The sequence below is a fragment of the Pleurodeles waltl genome, chromosome 3_1 (assembly GCF_031143425.1).
Source record: "Pleurodeles waltl isolate 20211129_DDA chromosome 3_1, aPleWal1.hap1.20221129, whole genome shotgun sequence".
NCBI classification, from domain to species: Eukaryota; Metazoa; Chordata; class Amphibia; order Caudata; family Salamandridae; genus Pleurodeles; species Pleurodeles waltl.
This window is the reverse complement of record NC_090440.1, coordinates 1712969011-1712989530: the sequence shown is the minus strand read 5'-3', so window position 1 is coordinate 1712989530 and position 20520 is coordinate 1712969011. Positions and strand designations below refer to the sequence as shown.

General features: G+C 51.3%; 1 protein-coding gene across 1 annotated transcript in view; it reads right to left on the bottom strand.

The window, feature by feature from the left end:
• The window catches only part of LOC138283617 (uncharacterized), a 184367-nt gene that overhangs the window by 52073 nt on the left and 111774 nt on the right, over nucleotides 1-20520 (bottom strand). Inside the window, exon 2 of the mRNA XM_069221554.1 lies at nucleotides 4178-4233. Within this exon, the coding sequence (XP_069077655.1) occupies nucleotides 4178-4233 (56 nt within the window). The remainder of the gene's footprint in view (nucleotides 1-4177; nucleotides 4234-20520) is intronic.

The window sequence follows — 20520 nt, the reverse complement described above, 5'->3', positions numbered from 1 at the left end:
AGTAGATATTTTAATAAATTCCACACCCCTGATATGTCTGATACAGTGGACTGCAGTTATTGGGGGGCGGTATTGGTCCGTGCTGGGATGTGTTCCCGATTCTGCAGACTGGTTCTGGCCCTTTACTCACGTACCACAGCGAGAGTTCAAATCAATGGATTCCTGGCTGCCTCCTTTCCCATTGGACAGCGAACCAGGCGGAAATGCCCCCTGCCTCCCCTTTTGTTGCCACTTGCGATTGAGCCCCTGGCATATTTGATTTCTATGGACCCTTTGGTTTAGGGCTGGGATAGGAGAAATGGAAGGGAAGATCAAATTGCCCTTTACATGGACGATGTCCTTTTCTATTTAGCTAACCCTGCTCTCACTGGGCCCTATTGCTGACCTCTTCAATGCTTTGGATCAGCCTCAGGACTTAGGCTGAATCCTTCTAAGTCAGTGTTGTATCCCTGGATCCTCCACGGGATTGCTTTGCTTGGCAAAACAACATTCCTATCCCGGGCACATGAGCATGACATGTCTGGGTAAATGGGTGTCTGTACTTCCGGAATACATGTGGAATCTTAACGTAGAGTCTCTAGTTAGGAAAAACAAACAAAATCTTGCTAACTGGCAGCATTTACCTTCAAATGTTATGGGTCAGGTGGCACTGTTTAAAATGGTTTTGCCACGGTTTCTCTATGTATTTCAAAACACTCCAATTGACAAACCACAGAATTGGTTTGGTCTCCCAGATTTGTCAACACATGACTTATGAACAGTGTTTAGTAATGACGAATGATGAACCAATACCTGTATTACCTGGTGTTCCACCTTCTGGTGCTCCATGAGGTATTCAATGGTGGATGGGACGACCCTGCTTACTGCTTAGAGCTGTCTGTAATGGGCTTTCCCTGACTTCTATCCATGCTTTATGGTGCTCCGATCCCCCGAGAAACTGCTCCAGTCACCAAACTGCTGTTACTTGCTTGGAGAACGGCTCTGCGCCACACCTAGTGGCTGAACAAAATTGCACACCAAACTTCTCTCTGGAACAGCACTTGGCTCTGGAGCGCAGCGCAGTTACAGGGCTTTACACAGTGGGACACTATTGGCTTGTCGTGACTGACGAATGTCTGATCAGGTAAGCAAATGAAATAATTCCAGGAAATGTAGCTTGAATTTGCACTTACAACGCACAGTTCTTTAAGTATCTGCAGCTACGCCATGCCCTCTATACCCAGGTATCCAGAGGAACCCCCTGCCAGAGTTCAACCCCTAGAAGCCAAACACTTTATGGGGTCCAGGGGCAAAGGAAAAATATCTCATATATACCATACACTTATCCTTAATACTTCGGGAGACCTTAAGACCCTTAGTTCCCGATGGGAGGAGTGGTTTGGACCTCTTGAAGAGAAGGACTGGCGTAATGCCTCAATGGCACCTAGAGTGATCACTACTACTTCGCATCTGCAGCTAATCCAGCTCTACTACCTCCATGCCGCATACCTCTCCCACGACGACTCTACCGAGCAGGTCTACACACGGCCCGACTGTCCCTGCTGTAGCACTGACCGAACCAACTTTTATCACATGGTGTGGGATTGTGTCTCAATTCAACATTACTGGTGGACGGTGGTGGCTAAACTTACAAAGATTCTGGGAAGGGAGGTTCCCCTCTCCCCTATTATGATCCTGTTGGGGGTGTTGGAGATACAAGAGCTGACAGGTCATGCTTTCGAACAGCTCTCACAGTGGCTAAGAGATATAGGGGGTCATTACGACCCTGGCGGAAGGCGGAGAACCGGCGGTAAGACCGCCAACAGGCTGGCGGTCTTACCTTGTGGAATTAGGACCATGGCGGTTACCGCCATGGTCATCCGCAGGTTCTCCGTTCCGCCCACCGGGCTGGAGACCTGGCTTTCCAGCCCAGCGGCCATCACTATACCGCCAGCGGTATTTGGACCCGGCTTACCGCCGTGGATTTCCAGCGGTTTCAACCGCCATGAAATCCATGGCGGTAAGCACTATCAGTGCCAGGGAATCCGTTCCCTGGCACTGATAGGGGTCTCCCCCACCCCTCACCCCCACCCCGACTCCCTCCCCTACACCCACACCACCCCTGCCACCCCCCAAAGGTGGCAGGGCCCCCCTCCCCAATCCGACCCCCAACATCACATAACCCACACACACCAGACAAGCATGCAGGCACCACCAACACACACATACATGCCAACGTCCACACACACAGTCAGACACGCACACCCACATTCAAACATACACGCACACATCCATACAGACATACCCACAGACATACATGCACTTATTCCCAAACACACATCACCCCACAAGCATACACGCACTCACACACCCCCTCTACATACTCAGACGCACACCCCCATGCACGCACACAACACCCCCCTCCCCTAACGGACGATCGACTTACCTGGTCCGTCGATCCTCCGGGAGGGGACGGGAGCCATGGGGGCAGCTCCGCCAACACCACAACGCCACGGCGAATCACAGGACGTGATTCGCTGAGCAGTGTTCTGTTGGCGTGGAGGTGGAGCAACCTCCACTTCCCCACCGCCCGCCAGTCTGGCTGTTGGCGGCTCTCCATCCGTAAAGGGACGGAGAGCTGCCAACGGTCTTAATAGGCCGAACGGCAAACCGCCTGCACTGGCGGTCTTCCTCACGGCGGTCCCTCGACGGTCTTTAAAAAAGACCGCTGAGGTCAAAATGACCCCCATAGTGTGGCCCATTGGCGGGCCCAATGGGCGTTGTGGAGTTGAGTGGTTCACCCTGCAGGAGAAATCGGTCTATGAGGCCAGGGATTGTCAACGTAAATAGAATAAAGTATGGGGGAAATGGTCAGGGGAAATTTTTAGGTGTGGTGGGTGGGTGGTTGGTTAGGAGGCCTTGCCAAGCGTGATGAACAGATGCAGGAGAGGGCCCAGCTCCACGATTGTTGTAGGAGCTGGAATTGGGGGGTGATATAACGTACATGCAAAGTACTTTTTATCTGATGAAAAATCCAATAACATTTGTTATAAAAAAGTAAAATGCTGATTTCTGAAAAAAAATCAAAAACCTAGAAAAAGCAATTGAGTAAAGCCCTCCTTTCATGCCAAGCATGGTGAAATTCTGTTCAGTTTTCTCTTCTGTAGTGAGAATTTAAGTGAAAAAAGGCATTATTATTTGCAAATTCTAATTATTGCCTGATTATTCACACATGATTAATCTCAATGCAATAACTGATTTCAAAACTATTAAATCCCATTGTCACAGGCTGCTAGGTAAGAAATAGGTTTTTAAAGGTGACGTCAACTAAAGTAAGCAATGACTTCCACTGACTCCGAATTTTTACTACACATTTTTGCCCACACTAGTCTTGATAATTCTGAAAGCAGGCGTGGCCCGTCCTTTAGGGCAGAGGCCCCCCCCCCCCCCCACCTTTGTGCCCCTCATGAAAGTGCCCGTCAGGCTGAGCAAAGGTCAGCCTGACAGACACTCTTCATGTTCAGGTGAGGCAGCCAGGAGCAGACATGCACGATTTGCGCAGACTCCTGGCTGCCTGAGCTGAATTTACTGGGCTGAAGAGGTCACAGCTCCTACAGGTGTGACCTCCTCGGCTCAGCAAAGGTGCTGACAGAAGCATCACCTGCTGACTTCGACCTGGGCGCTTCTGGTTGAAGCCCTGAAGCTCCCAGGGAGAGTGTCAATCAGTGACACTTCGTCACAGAGTGGGGTGGGGTCAGCAGTCTCACTGACCCCATCCCACTCTGTGACGAGGCTGGGACTGCTGCCTTCCCTCATTGGCTGACCTAAGGTCTGCCAGTGAGGGCAGCAGTCCCAACCCTCCTGGGACCTCCGAGGCTGAAGGTGAGAGAGAGAGAGACACAGACAGAGAGAAAGAAAAAAGTGTGTGTGTGTGATCTTTTTAAACAAATGTTTGGTGCGTGCGTGTATGTTTGAATGTTGATGAGTGTTGTTAATGGACGTGTGTGTGAAAGTGTGAGTGCACTTCCCGCCCGCCGTCCTCCCTCCTAAAACTGCCGGCTGCCACTGTCTGAAAGTTTCTAACAAAGGTGAAATTAAATTGTACGCTCAGTGTGAACTAAGGCTTGACAAATTAACTAAAAATGGGAAAAGAAGAATATGCAAATGCAAAATGTTTAATTAGTTAAATGGTACCCACCTCTGTGAATTTTCTTTTTTTGGCTGAATGGTGCTCGCTCTAACCTGCACATAGTCCTGAAAATACAGTCAAGAAAAAATGAAATTACTCTCTAAATAGCTTCACTTGTTTATAAGTCATGTCAAGTAATGAAAGGTTGCTCACCTGCAATATTAACTTGTCAAGTATGAAACTCTGCCTCTTATAACACACACATACATATAGATAGTGAAAGAGTATGTCTGTGTGTATACATAGTTACCTATGAAATAAGGGGTGTTATACCACTGTATATTATATATATATATATATATATACACACACACACACACACATATACACAGATATACACACACACACACACACACACATATATATATATATATATACACCTGTAAAATATGTATACAAATACTCATGTACCCACCTCAATTATTCCTCAAACTTCTGAGGGGTCTCAAATACCTTTTAATACAATTTATTACATTTTGACAAAGTGCTGCTGCTGCTGTTCTTTCTGCATGTAAAGGGATCGGGTGTGAAAGTAAGCTCCAACATGCTTAATGCTTTATTGATTTTTTTAATGGATGAAAACGTCTCATCTGACGCACAGTTCAACAAAGTCTCTGAGCACCTACATCCTCAACTACTAGATGATACAAAACTCACTAGCTACATTTTAGTGGTCATCACTAACCATGCTACACATTGCTTTTGAAATATGAAATAGTAAATGGAATAAAGTATATACAAAAACATTATTAAAATAATAAGACTAACATGACAAGTTTAAGTATTTTTGATAATTACTTAGTCTTTGAGGTATTCTGGTTTGCACGGAGTTCTCTTCAAGATCTTTACCACAAACTCTTAGGGTATCCACGTCTCCACTGGCAGTCTGAAAATTCTTTTGAGATTTTTTCCTCTGGATCCAGTGTCAATTTACACATAGCATTTTTAAACAACTTTTGTGTTTTCAGAGACCTCGGATGCTCCTTTAACTCCAACTGGTAATTTAATCTAAAGCACATGCACAATACTGATGTTCGTGAAAACAGTTCGAAGAATTTAGCAGTGTTAGAATATGAGATAATTCTATAAATTAGCACTGTCAACTGTATATACCTTTATCTTCCCCATTTGCGTCTGCAAGAAGTAAGGTGTTAGACCTGCCAGCCCAGTTGAAGGGTGCGGAGTGGAGGTGAGGCCATGTCTTCCCCTAAACCTTCTGACTACTTACCTCCGGTTTGCTGAAATACATTTTTGTCAGCTTTAGGACTCTGTTTTTATTGCTGTCAGCTTTAGGACTCTGTTTTTATTACTGCCAAAGTGCTTATGCTCACTCCTTAAAACATGGTAACATTGGTTTACTACCAATTGGCACATTTAATGTACTTTTTAGTCCCTAGTAAAGTGGTACAACATGTACCTAGGGCCTGCAGCATATATTGTGACACCCACTTATGTAGCCCTTTAAAACATGTCTCTGGTCTGCCACTACAGCTTGTGTGCAGTCGTGAACTGCTAATACGACCAGGCAAAATAAACCTTTTGCCAGGCCTACACCTAACTGTTTACACATGTACGTCACCCTTAAGGTTGGCCTTAAACAGTCCATAAAACAGGGTGCAGTGTATTTAAAAATTAGGACATGTACTTCTAAGCTTTACATATTCTGGTGGTGAAAAACTCAAATTCATTTTTCATTACATTGAGGCCTCCCTCTTCTATATGATAAGATTGTGTTACCTTATTAAATTTAGTAAGTGATCATTTTTTTATTGGGAGCAGGGAGCAATGTAATTTACACCTCAAATGAATTTTAATTTAAAAACTTCTTGAATGGTAAAGTCAGAATTTAAGCCATAATTCTGAAAATGCCACTGTTAGAAAGTTCGCATTTTCTTGTCCTAACCATTTTGTACCTGAAGCCTATGCCCTGGGGCACATGACTGGATGCAGTTGGCCGTTGCGTATTCTTCCCAGACAGTGAGGAAAGGGGAGACTAGGGTGCTCATTTCAACTTTGGCAGTCTTTTCGAAAAGCAAAAGCCGTGTGCGCCGAAGATTGCCCTATTACAACGTTGTGCCAATTTCCACCCTATTTCGGTTGGAAATCTGACACCGTCGGCCTTGCCAATGTTGTAATAAAGACTGTTTCCACCACCGGCACGGCCACTCCACCAGGGCGCCCTCAGACATATTATGATGCATAATACCGCACAGTGGTTTCCTACACTGCAATGCTGGCAGTGAAAAGCACTGGGACCCATCCCCTCCCACACAGCCACCTGGCCGAAGCAGTTAAGTTGATCACCCAAAAGGAGGGGAAGGGGGAAGTGTTGTGTGAACGTGTGTGGTGTCTGCTTGTGTGTATGAATGCAGGGGGGGTGTCTCTGTATGCGTGTGTGTGTGTGAGGGGTGTTGTGTGTGTGTGTGTGTGTGTGTGTGTGTGTGTGTGAGTGCGTGTATGTTTGTGTGAATGAGGAGGGGGTGTCTGAGTGCGTGCATGCAAGTGTGTGTCTGAGTGCATGTGTGCTAATGAATAGGTGTATCTGAGTGGGTGTGAGTGTGCGGGGGTGTATGGAAGTAAATGCATGGGTGAGTGGTGGTGCGTGAATGTGGGTGTGTGGTTGTGTAGGGGTGTGTCTGCTGGCGACAGGAATGGAGATTCCTGTTGCCGGGTGCATGACTGCCAGCATTTTCGTGGCATAGCGACCGCCTCGGAAATGCTGATGGTCTGCCGAGTCGTAATGCGGTATTGCAGATACCAACTGGCCGAAGGTGCTCACCTCCGGCCCAGTGGTCCAACCACCCTGGCAGTATGGGCGGCGTTTCAGCAGTTTGGCTTCGGCCACACAGCTGACGTTTCTGTCCCAATCACAATTAAAAGGGGCTGCCTGTAACCCACTCACTAAGAACTTGACACAAGCCTACTTTCAACCCAGACGTCCTACCAACCGACCCGTAGGAGCCAGGGAAGAGAAGAAAACTCTCGAACCAGACGCTCCTGCATGGAAGGACGGAATGATAGATCAAAAATGCTGCTTACATGGCTACAGATTTGATTCATTTTTTCGCCTAATGCACATATGGCCAAGAGTTTTGGCTTACACAAAGCAGTTATTAAAACCAATCTTTTGTGAGTAGAACATATGCTCTTGTAGGCAAGCTGTTATCACCTGGCAAGCTGGCACATCAATTCCTTTAGTGTGCAGAGGGGCAAAATTTGTTATTATAAATAATCTCCTTCATAAAGCTCCTTAAGAACAAGAGCCGAGTGTAGTGGTCCCGCTTTAATGCAGCCTTTGACGCAATCAGCCAATTTTTATGGACTTTTTGTTGCGCCGCGGCCCTAGGAATTTGTTATGGCCGCATTCCCCACTATGGCACATACCTTTTTTTTTTTTTGTCTCTGTTCGTTTCTCTTCTGTTTTTTGTTCTTCTTTTATGGTCTGTCTTTTTGGGTGGAGCCATGTTTTTGCTTATTTTTCCCCAGCATGCCTTTCTCTTACATGCATGCATCGGGATCCCAATCTAACATGGTGACTTGATCTATATTTTCCTATGGTAGTTTTTCCCAAAATAACATGGCGTCTTTTCCCTTCCTGCATATAGCTTCCTGTTTTTGGGTATATGAGGAGATAGGGCCAGATGTAGGTACAAACCAATTTGCGACTTGCAAATTGCAACTCGCAAACTGGTATGCAGAAAGGTGTCTCAGACACCTTCTGCGACTCGCTATGGGGTCGCAAAGACCCACCTCATGAATATTTATGAGGTGGGTCGCACTGGAGACAGCAGACCACCATGTCTGTGACTGCTTTTAAATAAAGCAGTGTTTTTTTTTCTCTTTGCAGCCCGTTTTCCTTAAAATACCTTTTTGTTTCGTTTTTTTGAGAGTAGGCAGTGGTCCATAGGACCACTGCATGCTCTGAAAAAATATTTTTGTGAGCATTCACAAAGGGGAAGGGGTCCCATGGGGACCCCTTTCCTTTTGCAAACGAGTTACCATCCACTTCAAGTGGATGGTAACTGCGAGTTGGTTTGCGACCGCTTTCGCGGTCACAAAGCAACTCTACATCGTGATGCGGTCGCAAATAGGAAGGGAACACCCCTTCCTATTTGCGAGTCGGAATCACATTTTGCGTTTTTAGCAGTTTGCGAGGCGCAAAAGGCTTCCTAAATCTGGCGCTTAGACACTTGGTCGGTCATTACAACATTGGCGGTAAAAGGCGCTTACCGCCGTGCAGAAGACCGCCAACACACCGCCGCGGACGCGGAATTCCGCCACAGGTATTATGACCAACATCTCGAAATCCGACTAAATTCAGACACCCACACAAGTCCGCCACACCAAAGGTCAGTGATAAACTGGCGAAAACAAAACCTCCACCGTCACGCCAACAGAAATACGCCCACGCTATCACAACCCACGCGGCAGTCTTTCAACCGCGGTATTCCATTGGCGGTACACACCGCCACGCTCAAAATACACACACTTCTACAAAACACCACGACATTGGACAATTCGAAATACACACACCTGATACACATACACACACCACTCCCACACACCCATCACAATATAAAACACACACCCACAAACCCCTACGACCACTATTACAGAGAGAAGGCCAGAGAGAGAGACCACCATCCACAAACTAGCAGCCACAGGCACTCAACACCATCACCCACACAACTTCCACGCACAAAACACCACACACCACTACATATCACCACACACACCACCCCACACATCACCTACACCACCCCATGGCACGGCAAAGACACCCAAGGTTTTTGGAGGAGGAGCTCAGGGTCATGGTGGAGGAAATCGTCCGGGTAGAGCCACAGCTATTTGGAGCACAAGTGCAGCACACCTCAATTGCAAGGAAGATGGAGCTATGGCGAAGAATAGTCGACAGGGTCCACGCAGTGGGACAACACCCAAGAAATCGGGACGACATCAGGAAGAGGTGGAACGACCTACGGGGTAAGGTGCGTTCTGTGGTCTCAAGACACCACCAGGCGGTTCAGCGGACTGGTGGCGGACCCCACCTCCTCACCCACAACTAACATGGGAGGAGCAGGTCTTGGCAATTGTACATCCTGAGGGCCTTGCAGGAGTCGGTGGAGGAATGGACTCCGGTAATTCAAACCTTTAACTACCATATCCTCCACCATACCTGCATGCTATGACATACCCCCACCTTCGCCCCCTCCCCTATCACTCCAACTCCTCACAAATGTACCAATATCACAAACCACACATCCCAACACCAAGCCCTAAATGCAACACCAACGCATGGACACCCATCACTAAAGCATGCCCACTGCACATACCCATACACCCCCCTAAACCATCATCACACAAGCCCCCACACAGGAATGCAAGCACTGGGGTACACGGTCACCCACCCACTGCACACCATGACACACAGATGCAATAATCATACTTTTCACCCCTGCAGGACCACTACCCAACGTCACCAGACAGGAGGGTCCAGACATCTCCACCCCACCCACAGAAGAGGCCCACAGTGATGACAGCAGCTCTGTCCAACTGGATCTAGATGACCAGCCCCGACCATCGTGGGCCTCGGGACAGTCTGTTCCCCTCACACAGGCACAGGCCACCACAGACCTACCCCCCCTCTGGTAACACCTGCACAGCACCCACCCAGAGGGACCATACCTCCGTCCCCAGGACACATCAGCTGTGTGTCCACTACTACAGGGAACCCAGGATAACCCACCACCCCAACAACAACAGGGACCTGGGGGCAGTGGTAGTGGGCACACGGTCCAAGGAACGGAGGCCCAGGAACACAGGGGAACTGGGAGGGCTGCTGTGCGACAGGGGGCGGACAGGCCAAGGGAACCCACTCTCCACAAGGCCCTCTCCTCCATCAAGGGAGCATACCACCACTCCCAGGAGACAATGGCAACTGTCCTGGCCAAGTTTCAGGAGACCCAGCGCATGCAGGAGGAACAGTATTTGGGGGTTAGGGAGGAACTCAGAACCATCAGCTCCGCCCTGGGCACCATCATAGGGGTGCTGAAGGAAATACTCAACACCAGGAGGGACACTGTGGCACTACAAGGGGCCCCTGACACTAACATGGACGATGAACTGCCCTCCACCTCCCCCGGCGCTAGTGGACAGGAGGCACCACCACACCAGCACCCCACCCCCTGCAGATGGCGAACCACCCCGCAAGCGGTCCCTGAGATCCAGGAACAAGACAGAGCATGATGCCAAGACCCCCGCTAAGAAATGAGACCACCCTGATTGTCAACCCACTGTCCCACTTTGTCACCCTGTCCATATTGGAACTGCCCCAGCTCCACTTCCTATGCCCATATGGGCAATGCACCTATGAGACAAATAGACTGGACTCTGCCATGGACACTCCTCCGCCATCACCCCTCACCATTTAACTTCCCCCTCCAATATTTTGTATGTAAATAGACACACCTAAAGCACCAAAAGATGTGGAGTCGGTCTGTGATTTTGAAATAGTGTATTTGCAATTACAGTGACAAAATTTCCAGGAAATAGTAATGTCAACATACTTATGTCACACACCTCTAGTCCATGAGGAATCTAAGCAGATGACACACGTTGGGACCCACACCTGTGAAACCGTAAGGGAAAGTGACAACTCAGTGACCATACACTGGGTGAAATCAACAGACGGATAGAGGGAGAAGTGTAAAAGTACTTGTAGTAGGCAGGAATGTATTCTCACCTGTGTTTCACTGGAAATATTGCTGGATGATGGAGTCCCTGTTGTCAATGTCTTCTTCCTCTGCTTCCTCCTCATCACTGTCCACAGGCTCCACAGCTGCCACAACCCCGCCATCTGGACCATCCTCCTGCAGAAAAGGCACCTGTCGTCGCAAAGCCAAGTTATGAAGCATACAGCAGGCCACAATCTGGCACACCTTCTTTGGTGAGTAGAATAGGGACCCACCTGTCATATGGAGGCACCTAAACCTGGCCTTCAGGAGGTTGAAGGTGCGTTCGATCACCCTCCTAGTCCGCCCATGGGCGTCATTGTAGCGTTCCTCTGCCCTGGTCCTGGGATTCCTCACTGGGGTCAGTAGCCATGACAGGTTGGGGTAACCAGACTCACCTAATAGCCACACCCGGTGCCTCTGTAGTTGACCCATCACATAAGGGATGCTGCTATTCCGCATGATGTAGGCGTCATGCACTGAGCCAGGGAACATAGCATTTACCTGGGAGATGTACTGGTCTGCCTAACATACCATCTGTACATTCATCGAATGATAACTCTTCTGGTTCCTGTACACCTGTTCACTCCTGGGGGGGTGACCAAAGCCACATGGGTCCCATCAATGGCACCTATGATGTTGGGGATATGTCCAAGGGCATAGAAGTCACCTTTCACTGTAGGCAAGTCCTCCACCTGAGAGAAAACGATGTAGCTCCGCATGTGTTTCAGCAGGGCAGACAACACTCTGGACAATACGTTGGGAAACATAGGCTGGGACATTCCTGATGCCATGGCCACAGTTGTTTGAAAAGACCCACTTGCAAGGAAATGGGGCACTGATAGCACATGCACTTGAGGGGGAATTCCTGTGGGATGGCGGATTGCTGACATCAGGTCTGGCTCCAACTGGGTACACAGTTCCTGGATTGTGACACGGTCAAACCTGTAGGTGATGATAACATTTCTTTCCTCCATGGTCGACAGGTTCAACAGCGGTCGGTACACCGGAGGATTCCACCATCTTCTCACATGTCCCAGCGGACGGTGCCTATGAAGGACAACAGCGCGCACAGAGTCAAACAACTCAGAGGTATGTACCCACAATCTACACAGAACACGATTCATACACAAAATCTGGCCTGCATGTGTGTTGAGAGTAGGCGCAGGTATGTGTGACGCAGTTGGTAATTAGGCCATTTGGACCCCTGAAATGGTGGCTGCCTGACCTCTAAAGCGGGACAATGGGATGTGAGGTAACTGCGCTGGTGTTGTACACCGTCGCGGTAGGCGGTTGAAGACTGCGTCGCAATGCTGCATTGGTTAACATTGGACCCTATGGGTCCCAGGAGCCAATGACGATGTACGCCGGCAGTGATGGTACGCACCGCCGCGGACGTGACCGCCGCGGATGTGACCGCCATTTTCTATCTGTTGAATCACTCGATACCTGATCTTCGACAGGAGAGGACCTACACTGCAAGTGCTGCTGTGACCTCAGTCTGGAAGAGACAATGGCTCGTGCGTATGGGGAAAGGGCCCCTGCCTTCACATCGGAGGAGTTGGAGAAGCTCGCCGACGGGGTCCTCCCCCAGTACACGCTACTCTACGGTCCTCCAGACCAACAGGTAAGTACATAGGGAGCATGTTGTATGGGCTATGCCTGTGTGGAGAGGGCTGGTTGTAAGAAGGAAGGGGGCAGAGTTCTGCGTGCATGAAAGACGGTGGGTGCATGTGCCACATGGCAAGGGTAGGGATGGGGGCTACTCACTTTGACTGTGCAGTTGTTAATGACTTCTCTTCTTCCCCTGTACATTTCATGTAGGTCAGCGCCCACCAGAAGAAGGATATTTGGCGTACCATCACCAAGGACGTTCGGACCCTGGGGGTCCACCACAGATGGAGCAGCCACTGCCGGAAGAGATGGGAGGATATTCGCCGCTGGAGCAAGAAGATGGCGGAGGCTCAGCTGGGGATGGCCTCCCTACATGTGAGGGGTGCCTGTCGAACCATAACCCCCCCTGATGTTCCGGATCCTGGCGGTGGCCTACCCTGAGTTGGATGGGCACTTGAGGGCATCACAGCAGACACAAGGGGGTGAGTACACTCTCATTCTGCGGACTTTGCGCGCAATGGAGGGGTCTGGGTGGGGGAGGAGGGCTGTGGGTTTCCCTAGGCCAGGTCGAGTTCCGTAGGCTAGGCCCCTTCGTAAGGCATGGCCCTGTGACCCCTGACCCCACCTCTGTAGAGTGCCAAGTACAGCTATTCATGCACCTGTGTCATCTATGTGTGCAGATGTCGTCCATAGCCTTGTAGGCCATTTCCCAGGAATTGCACTGTAGAGCCCAACAGCGCGACGTAGTGCAGGGGGCTGCTGTGTCTGTCTTGTCTGCCAACGGTAGCGGTAAGACATGCACTCAACATGTCTTTCTTCTGTTTCCCCCCCCCCCCCCCCTTTTTTGCAGTCTCCCTGTTCTTGTGTGCATTAGCATCATCAGGCAGAGGAGCAGTGGCACCGGAGCACGAGGGAGCTGCATCCCACATGGCCAAGGAGGGCCACACTACGGACTCTGAATACACCAGTGGGACGGAGGGCGAGGGGAGCACCACGGCGGTCACAGGATCTGCAACCAGCGACACCCCCCCTACCAACACCACCCTCCCAGCAGCCCCTCAGCCTTCGCCCCGTGCCCGCTCACCCAGGAGGCTGGGCATCTCCTTCGCCCCAGGCACCTCAGCCCCTGCCCCCTCTGCTGCCCTCAGTGAGGAGGCCATTGACCTCCTCAGGTCCCTCACTGTTGGGCAGTCTACCATTTTGAATGCCATCCAGGGTGTAGAAAGGGAGTTGCAACAAACCAATACATTCCTGGAGGGCATTCATTCTGGTCAGGCTGCCCTTGATCGAAACTTTCAAACTCTGGCCTCAGCACTGATAGCAGCCATTGTAACTGTGTCTAGCCTCCCCCTCCAACCTCCTCCACCCAGACCCAATCCCATGTACCTCTGCCTATCCCAAGCACACCATCAGACCAGCTTGCACACACCTCACCACACAAGTGAAGCTCAGGCAAACATAAGCACCACACATCCCACAGGCACTCATGCAAGCATCTCACACATACAGACACACCAACATCCACTGCCTCCACTGTGTCCCCCTCCTCCTCGTCTCCCTCCCAGTCTCGTCTACACTCACACCTGCATGTCGATCCACTACAGCCACTACGTCCTGCACCAGCACACACAACACCACGCCCTGCTCACGTGCACTCAGCACCCCCACTACCATTCACACATCCCCTGTGTCCTCTCCCAGTGTGTCTCTGACGCCCCCTCAGAAGATACACAAACGCAGGCACACACCCACCCAACAGCCTCCAGCGCATGCACCTGCACCCAAATCCGCAAAAGTTACACCTCCTACAACCACCCCCTCTTCCCCCACTCCCAAACCCCCTCCAGCTACCCTTCCCAGTGTCTCCAAACAACTTTTCATGTCCACCCTTAACCTATTTCACACCACCACCCCCCGTCCAACTCATAGGTCCCATACTAGCACCTCAGCCACAAAATCACCGGCACCAGTGGTGCCTGTTGTCACAGGTATGTGGAGTGCACCGGCCACCAGGCCAGCCAGTGTATCACGGAGCCAGAGCACAGCCAGTCCCCCCCTCCTGTGAAGCACCAGAAGTTGGCCAGTGCCCGGCGGGAGAGGGGGAAGACTCCAGACACCCAAGCCGCTCACAGGGGTCCCGGGGGGGAGTGTGGACTCAGCTGTGACTCCTCCCAAGGTGGGGAAAGGGCAGAAGAAAGCCGCAAAGTCTGGGAGGAGCAGCACAGCGGAGAAGACCTCCATCATCCCCGCTGGCCAGGAGGCCACCTCCAGCCCCATCGTCGCTGCACAGGACGCCACCGCCAGCCCCATCGTAGCTGTCCAGGAGGACCCTGCCAGCCACAGCCCAGCTGCCCAGGAGGACCCCGCAAGCCACAGCTCAGCTGCCCAGGAGAGCCCCGCCAGCCACAGCCCAGCTGCCAAAGAGGGCCCCGCCAGCCACAGCCCAGCTGCCAAAGAGGGCCCCGCCAGCCACAGCCCAGCTGCCCAGGAGGGCCCCGCCAGCCACAGCCCAGCTGCCCAGGAGGGCCCCGCCAGCCACAGCCCAGCTGCCCAGGAGGGCCCCGCCAGCCACAGCCCAGCTGCCCAGGAGGGCCCCGCCAGCCACAGCCCTGCTGCCCAGGAGGGCCCCGCCAGCCACAGCCCTGCTGCCCAGGAGGGCCCCGCCAGCCACAGCCCTGCTGCCCAGGAGGGCCCCGCCAGCCACAGCCCTGCTGCCCAGGAGGGCCCCGCCAGCCACAGCCCTGCTGCCCAGGAGGGCCCCGCCAGCCACAGCCCTGCTGCCCAAGAGGGCCCCGCCAGCCACAGCCCTGCTGCCCAAGAGGGCCCCGCCAGCCACAGCCCAGCTGCCCAAGAGGGCCCCGCCAGCCACAGCCCAGCTGCCCAGGAGGGCCCCGCCAGCCACAGCCCAGCTGCCCAGGAGGGCCCCGCCAGCCACAGCCCAGCTGCCAAAGAGGGCCCCGCCAGCCACAGCCCAGCTGCCAAAGAGGGCCCCGCCAGCCGCAGCCCAGCTGCCAAAGAGGGCCCCGCCAGCCGCAGCCCAGCTGCCAAAGAGGGCCCCGCCAGCCACAGCCCAGCTGCCAAAGAGGGCCCCGCCAGCCACAGCCCAGCTGCCAAAGAGGGCCCCGCCAGCCACAGCCCAGCTGCCAAAGAGGGCCCCGCCAGCCACAGCCACAGCCCAGCTGTCCAGGAGGACCCCGCCAGCACAGCCCAGCTGGCCAGGAGGGCCCCGCCAGCCACAGCCCAGCTGGGCAATGAAGGACCGCCAGCCCCAGCCCAGCCCAGCTGGGCAATGAAGGACCACCAAGTCAAGCACCGCTGACCAGGGCAAGGACCACCAAGTCAAGCACCGCTGAACAGGGCAAGCACAGCTGAACAGGGCAAGGACCACCAAGTCAAGCACCGCTGAACAGGGCAAGCACCGCTGAACAGGGCAAGGACCGCCAAGTCAAGCACTGCTAGCCCATGAGCGGCAGGGGCAGTGACGCAACAGGGACCATCACGGGGTGAGTGATGCACTCTGGGCACCAGTCCTCCTCCAGAACCAGTGGAGACTTGCATCCACTCCATCTGTCCTGCACAGGATGAAGCACTATGGGCACCAGTCCCCCTCCAGAACCACTGGAGACTTGCATCCACTCCGTCTGTCCTGCACAGGATGAAGCACTCTGGGCACCAGTCCCCCTCCAGAACCAGTGGAGACATCCATCCACTACCTCTGTCCTGCACAGGATGAAGCACTCTGGACACCAGCCCCCCTCCAGAACCAGTGGAGACTGTTATCCACTTGAGACACTGTGGCTTTGCACTCCCCAGGATGGTACAGTGGGCAAACCACCCACTGGAGAGACTTGAGAGACTGTGGCTTTGCACTCCCCGGGATACATCAATGGGCAAACCACCCACCGGAGAGACTTGAGACTGTGGCTTTGCACTCCCCAGGATGGTACAGTGGGCAAACCACCCACTGGAGAGATTTGATACTGTGGCTTTGCACTCCCCAGGATGGTACAGTGGGGCAAACCACCCACTGGAGAGACTTGAGACTGTGGCTTTGCACTCCCCAGGATGGTACAGTGGGCAAACCACCCACTGTAGAGACTTGAGACTGTGGCTTTGCACTCCCCAGGATACATCAATGGGCATGGAGCCCCCTCGTGGATCTGGCACTGTGCACTCATCCGGCTGAGGTGCCCCCCCTTCCCTTCCCCCTGAGGTGCCTGTTGTATTTCTATCTGATGCCCCTGCAGTGTTCTCTCCGTCATGTTCGGGTATCTTGTGTGGGCCTCGCCCATGCATTTTGGGCCCAGTGGTCCACGGACTATGAATGGTGCATTACCTGGACTACTATTTGTGGTGTATATTTTGTTAAGAGTGTATATATGTATATTTTTGCTTACTCTATTTTGATATAATACAATGGTCACACTCATTTCCTTTTGTCTTTGCATTCTTCCGGGAGGGTTGGGGGGTGTTACTGTAATGTTTGGATATGCATTGGTGTGTGTGTTGTAGTGGGTGAGGGTGGGGGTGGTGGTTGGGGTGTTGCGTGTGTGTATTCCTGTTTTTTGCCTCCCCCTCCCCTATGTCGTAGGTGCAGTACTCACCGTGGTCTTTGCCGCCGGCGTTGGTGCTCCTGGTACAGGAGCAGGAAGACTAGCGCAGGAAGAATATGGAGTTCCGGCTCCATGGTGTCGTCGTTCCCCGTAGAGTGTGTAGAGGTGAGCGTTTTCCCTTCGAAATTCCTGTTTCCGCCGTGTTTTTATCCGCGATGAATCCGCCCCGGAAAAGGTGTCAGATTGGCCTGTCATAATAGTTTGGGCGGTACATTGTCTCCCACCTGTCTGTTGGCGGTGACTGCCACGCTGTTTGTCTGTACCACCGTGGCAGTCGGAGTGTTAAAGTGGCTGTCTTAGTTGGCGGTTTCCGCCACAGTCGTAATTCCAAACTTTTTACCGCCGGCCTGTTGGCAGTCTTACCGCCGCTTTAACACCGTCTGCCAGGGTTGTAATGAACACCTTGATCTCCTTGCACTGCAACACTTCCTTTTGGTGGTGATCACGCTCCGTTTTTTCCAGCCTTGTTTCCACCTTTTTCTGGCCTTCCAGTTATATTTTTGTTTTTGAAAACTTACCTTTGCTTGTGCCTTTGTTTTTCCAGGGAGTTCCAGCCTTTGAGGTTTTTCCCTTCGGGTTTTTTCCTCAGGGACTCGGACTGCCTGGACGTTTCCTTGTCAGCAGCATTGTGGCTTCCAAAAAGGGTCGCCCATAACTTGGCCAAGGCAGGACCTACAAGCGGCAGAACCATTCTGCAGGCAAATCTGGTAAGCGGCGAGTCAACCATGACACTTTTTGGCTGGTAGTAGATGATTTTAATGAAAAGGTGATCTTAAGTTTGTTTTAGCTTTCTAGCATATGCACTTTAAAGCGAATCCTAAAGATTATTTCCGATTTTATAAATGTGTGAGTAATGCACTTTAGAGTTAGACAACCAAGTTTGTGTAGCAGCGCAATTTAAAAAAAAATATTTCACAATTAAATGTTGCACGTTAGGTAGGTATTTGGGTGGCACCAGATCTAAATATCAGTTTTAGTGCTTCACCGTCTGTACGCCCTGCAGAACAATATTTACAATATTCTGACATCCAAGTTCACTAAATTGAAGCGTTTCCTGGTGTCGTTTGTGTAGGCAGGTAAAAGAAACAGGGTAAAATTAGTTATTCTAAAACTGGATGCTGAGCAAGGGGGCCTGGGGCTACCGGACTCTGTTATAGCAAGTCTGCAAGTCTTTTACAATACACATCACGGTGGAGCGCGGAAGCTTTGAATGAGAAGACCCTTCTGGGAGAGTGGGGTGAAGGTGCATACCTCCCGCACTGACTTATACAGAGGGCAAGAAGTCCAAGCTATCCTCCATTTATTGTTAGACAGGTGGCGATAGCCTAGGAGCACGTGGTTACTTACACAAGCATTATGTCAAGCTCCTTACACTTTCTTGGCTATTGTCCCTAAGATGGCTGAAGCACTTTAAGGCTATAATGTCAGTGATGAATCGGTCACAGTGGTTTGAGGGAGGCTGCACAGTGGCCGGTGATTAATATTTGAATGCTCCTTTTCTTACAATGAGCGAGGCACAAGGTCTTTTTCATCTACAGCAGGGCCAATTTTGCAATATCCAAAGATATCTCGGATGTTGTGAGAAATCTGGTCAGATTTCCCAGTTGAACCAGTGGAATCCCGCACACTGTACTTGCTACTAGATCCTGGCTCCATTCAAGGTCCAATCCCACATATGAACAAGGCTCTTAAGGGGGATTGTCAGAACAACATGACAAAGGTCCAGGACAGATTGGCTGATGACCTCTCCCAACCATTCTCTGAGGGAGGCTGGAGAAAAGTCTTTCCTCAAGCAAAAGAGGTGACCAGCAGCACATAGTTCAAGCTGTCCAGTTTTATTACTTGCATCACACTTACCTGACCCCACAATGCTCACACAGAATTAATAGTTGCTGCTCTTATACTTGCCTCAGGTGCGGGTCAGCTCCGGCATTCTTCCTCCACATGACATGTGTCTGTGGTAGATTGAAGGACTTCTGAGGAGGGGTCAAGCAGGAGGTGACTCAGGTGTCAGTTGAGGCTTCGGTCAACCACTGCTTGCTTGGGGTGCTCCAGGCCTATAAGCGTCTGGCCAAGGTGAGATATAGGTTTGCACTTCTGGGCTTGGTGCTGGCTAAGCAACGTGTGGCTATCTACTGGAAGCCGCCAAGGGCACTGACAGTTTAAAAGTGGATACAGGATATGCATGAATGAGGGGTGGCGAAGGAGAGGAGGCTACATGCAGTGCACACAAATCAAAATGCTGAACAGAATTTGGAACATGTTTAACAAGTTGGCGGAGACAGATCTACCAGTGGGTGGTTTCCCAGGTGCTTCTCAGGGACCAGGACCGGGGCTTATCTGATGGAGGTTTCAAGGAGCTCTATCACGGATTGAATTCAGGAGTGTGTGTGTTCTTAACTGTGTCTTCCATGGAGGTAGCTGCTGGAGGGGGTCATGTGGGTTGTTCAACCCCCTGACCTCATCTCCTCCCCGGTCACAGTAGGAAAGTAGGCTCTTTCTACCATGGTTACCTCCATTTTTGGCCTGTTTGTCAGTGTATTTTGACTGTGTCACTGGGATCCTGCTAGTCAGGACCCCAGTGCTTATGCTTTGTGGCCTACTTCTTAGTCTGTTTCACTGTTTTTGTCAGTATGCTTAACTGTGTCACTGGAGTCCTGCTAACCAGAACTCCAGTACTTATGCTCTCTCTGGTTTCAAATGTGTCCTTACATACTGGAAGGCCAGTATTTCACTTCAGATTGGCATACTGGACCCCCCTTATAAGTCCCTAGTATACGGTACATAGGTACCCTGGGCTTTGGGGTTCCAGGGGATGCTTATGGGCTGCAGCATTTCTTTGCCACCCATAAGGAGCCCAAACAAAGGCTTCTAAAGGACTGCCATTGCAGCCTGTGTGAAATAGTGCATGCACTATTTCACAGCCATTTTCACTGCACCAGGTCACTTGTAAGTCACCTATATGTCAGGCCTTCAGACCCTGAAGGCTGGGTGCAAACTACCTGTGTGTGAGGGCACCCCTGCACTAGCAGCAGTGCCCGCATGTTGTCCAGGCCCATTTTCCCGGACTTCTTGAGTGCGGGGATGCCATTTTAAGTGTGCACTGCACATAGGTCAATACTTATGTACAACTTCACAATGGAAACTCCGAATATGGCCATGTAAGGTGTCTAACAACTGGGAATTGTACCCCAATACTGATTCCAGTATTGGTTTTACAATTACATGCACCCTGGGGGCTCCACTATGGGCCTCCAGTACTGCCGTACCAGCCTTCTGAGGTTTTCACTGCAGCCCCAGCTGCTGCCACCTCACAGACAGGCTTCAGCCCTCCTGGGGCTTGAGCAGCTCAATCCCAGGAAGGCAGAACAAAGCATTTCCTTTAGGAGAGGGG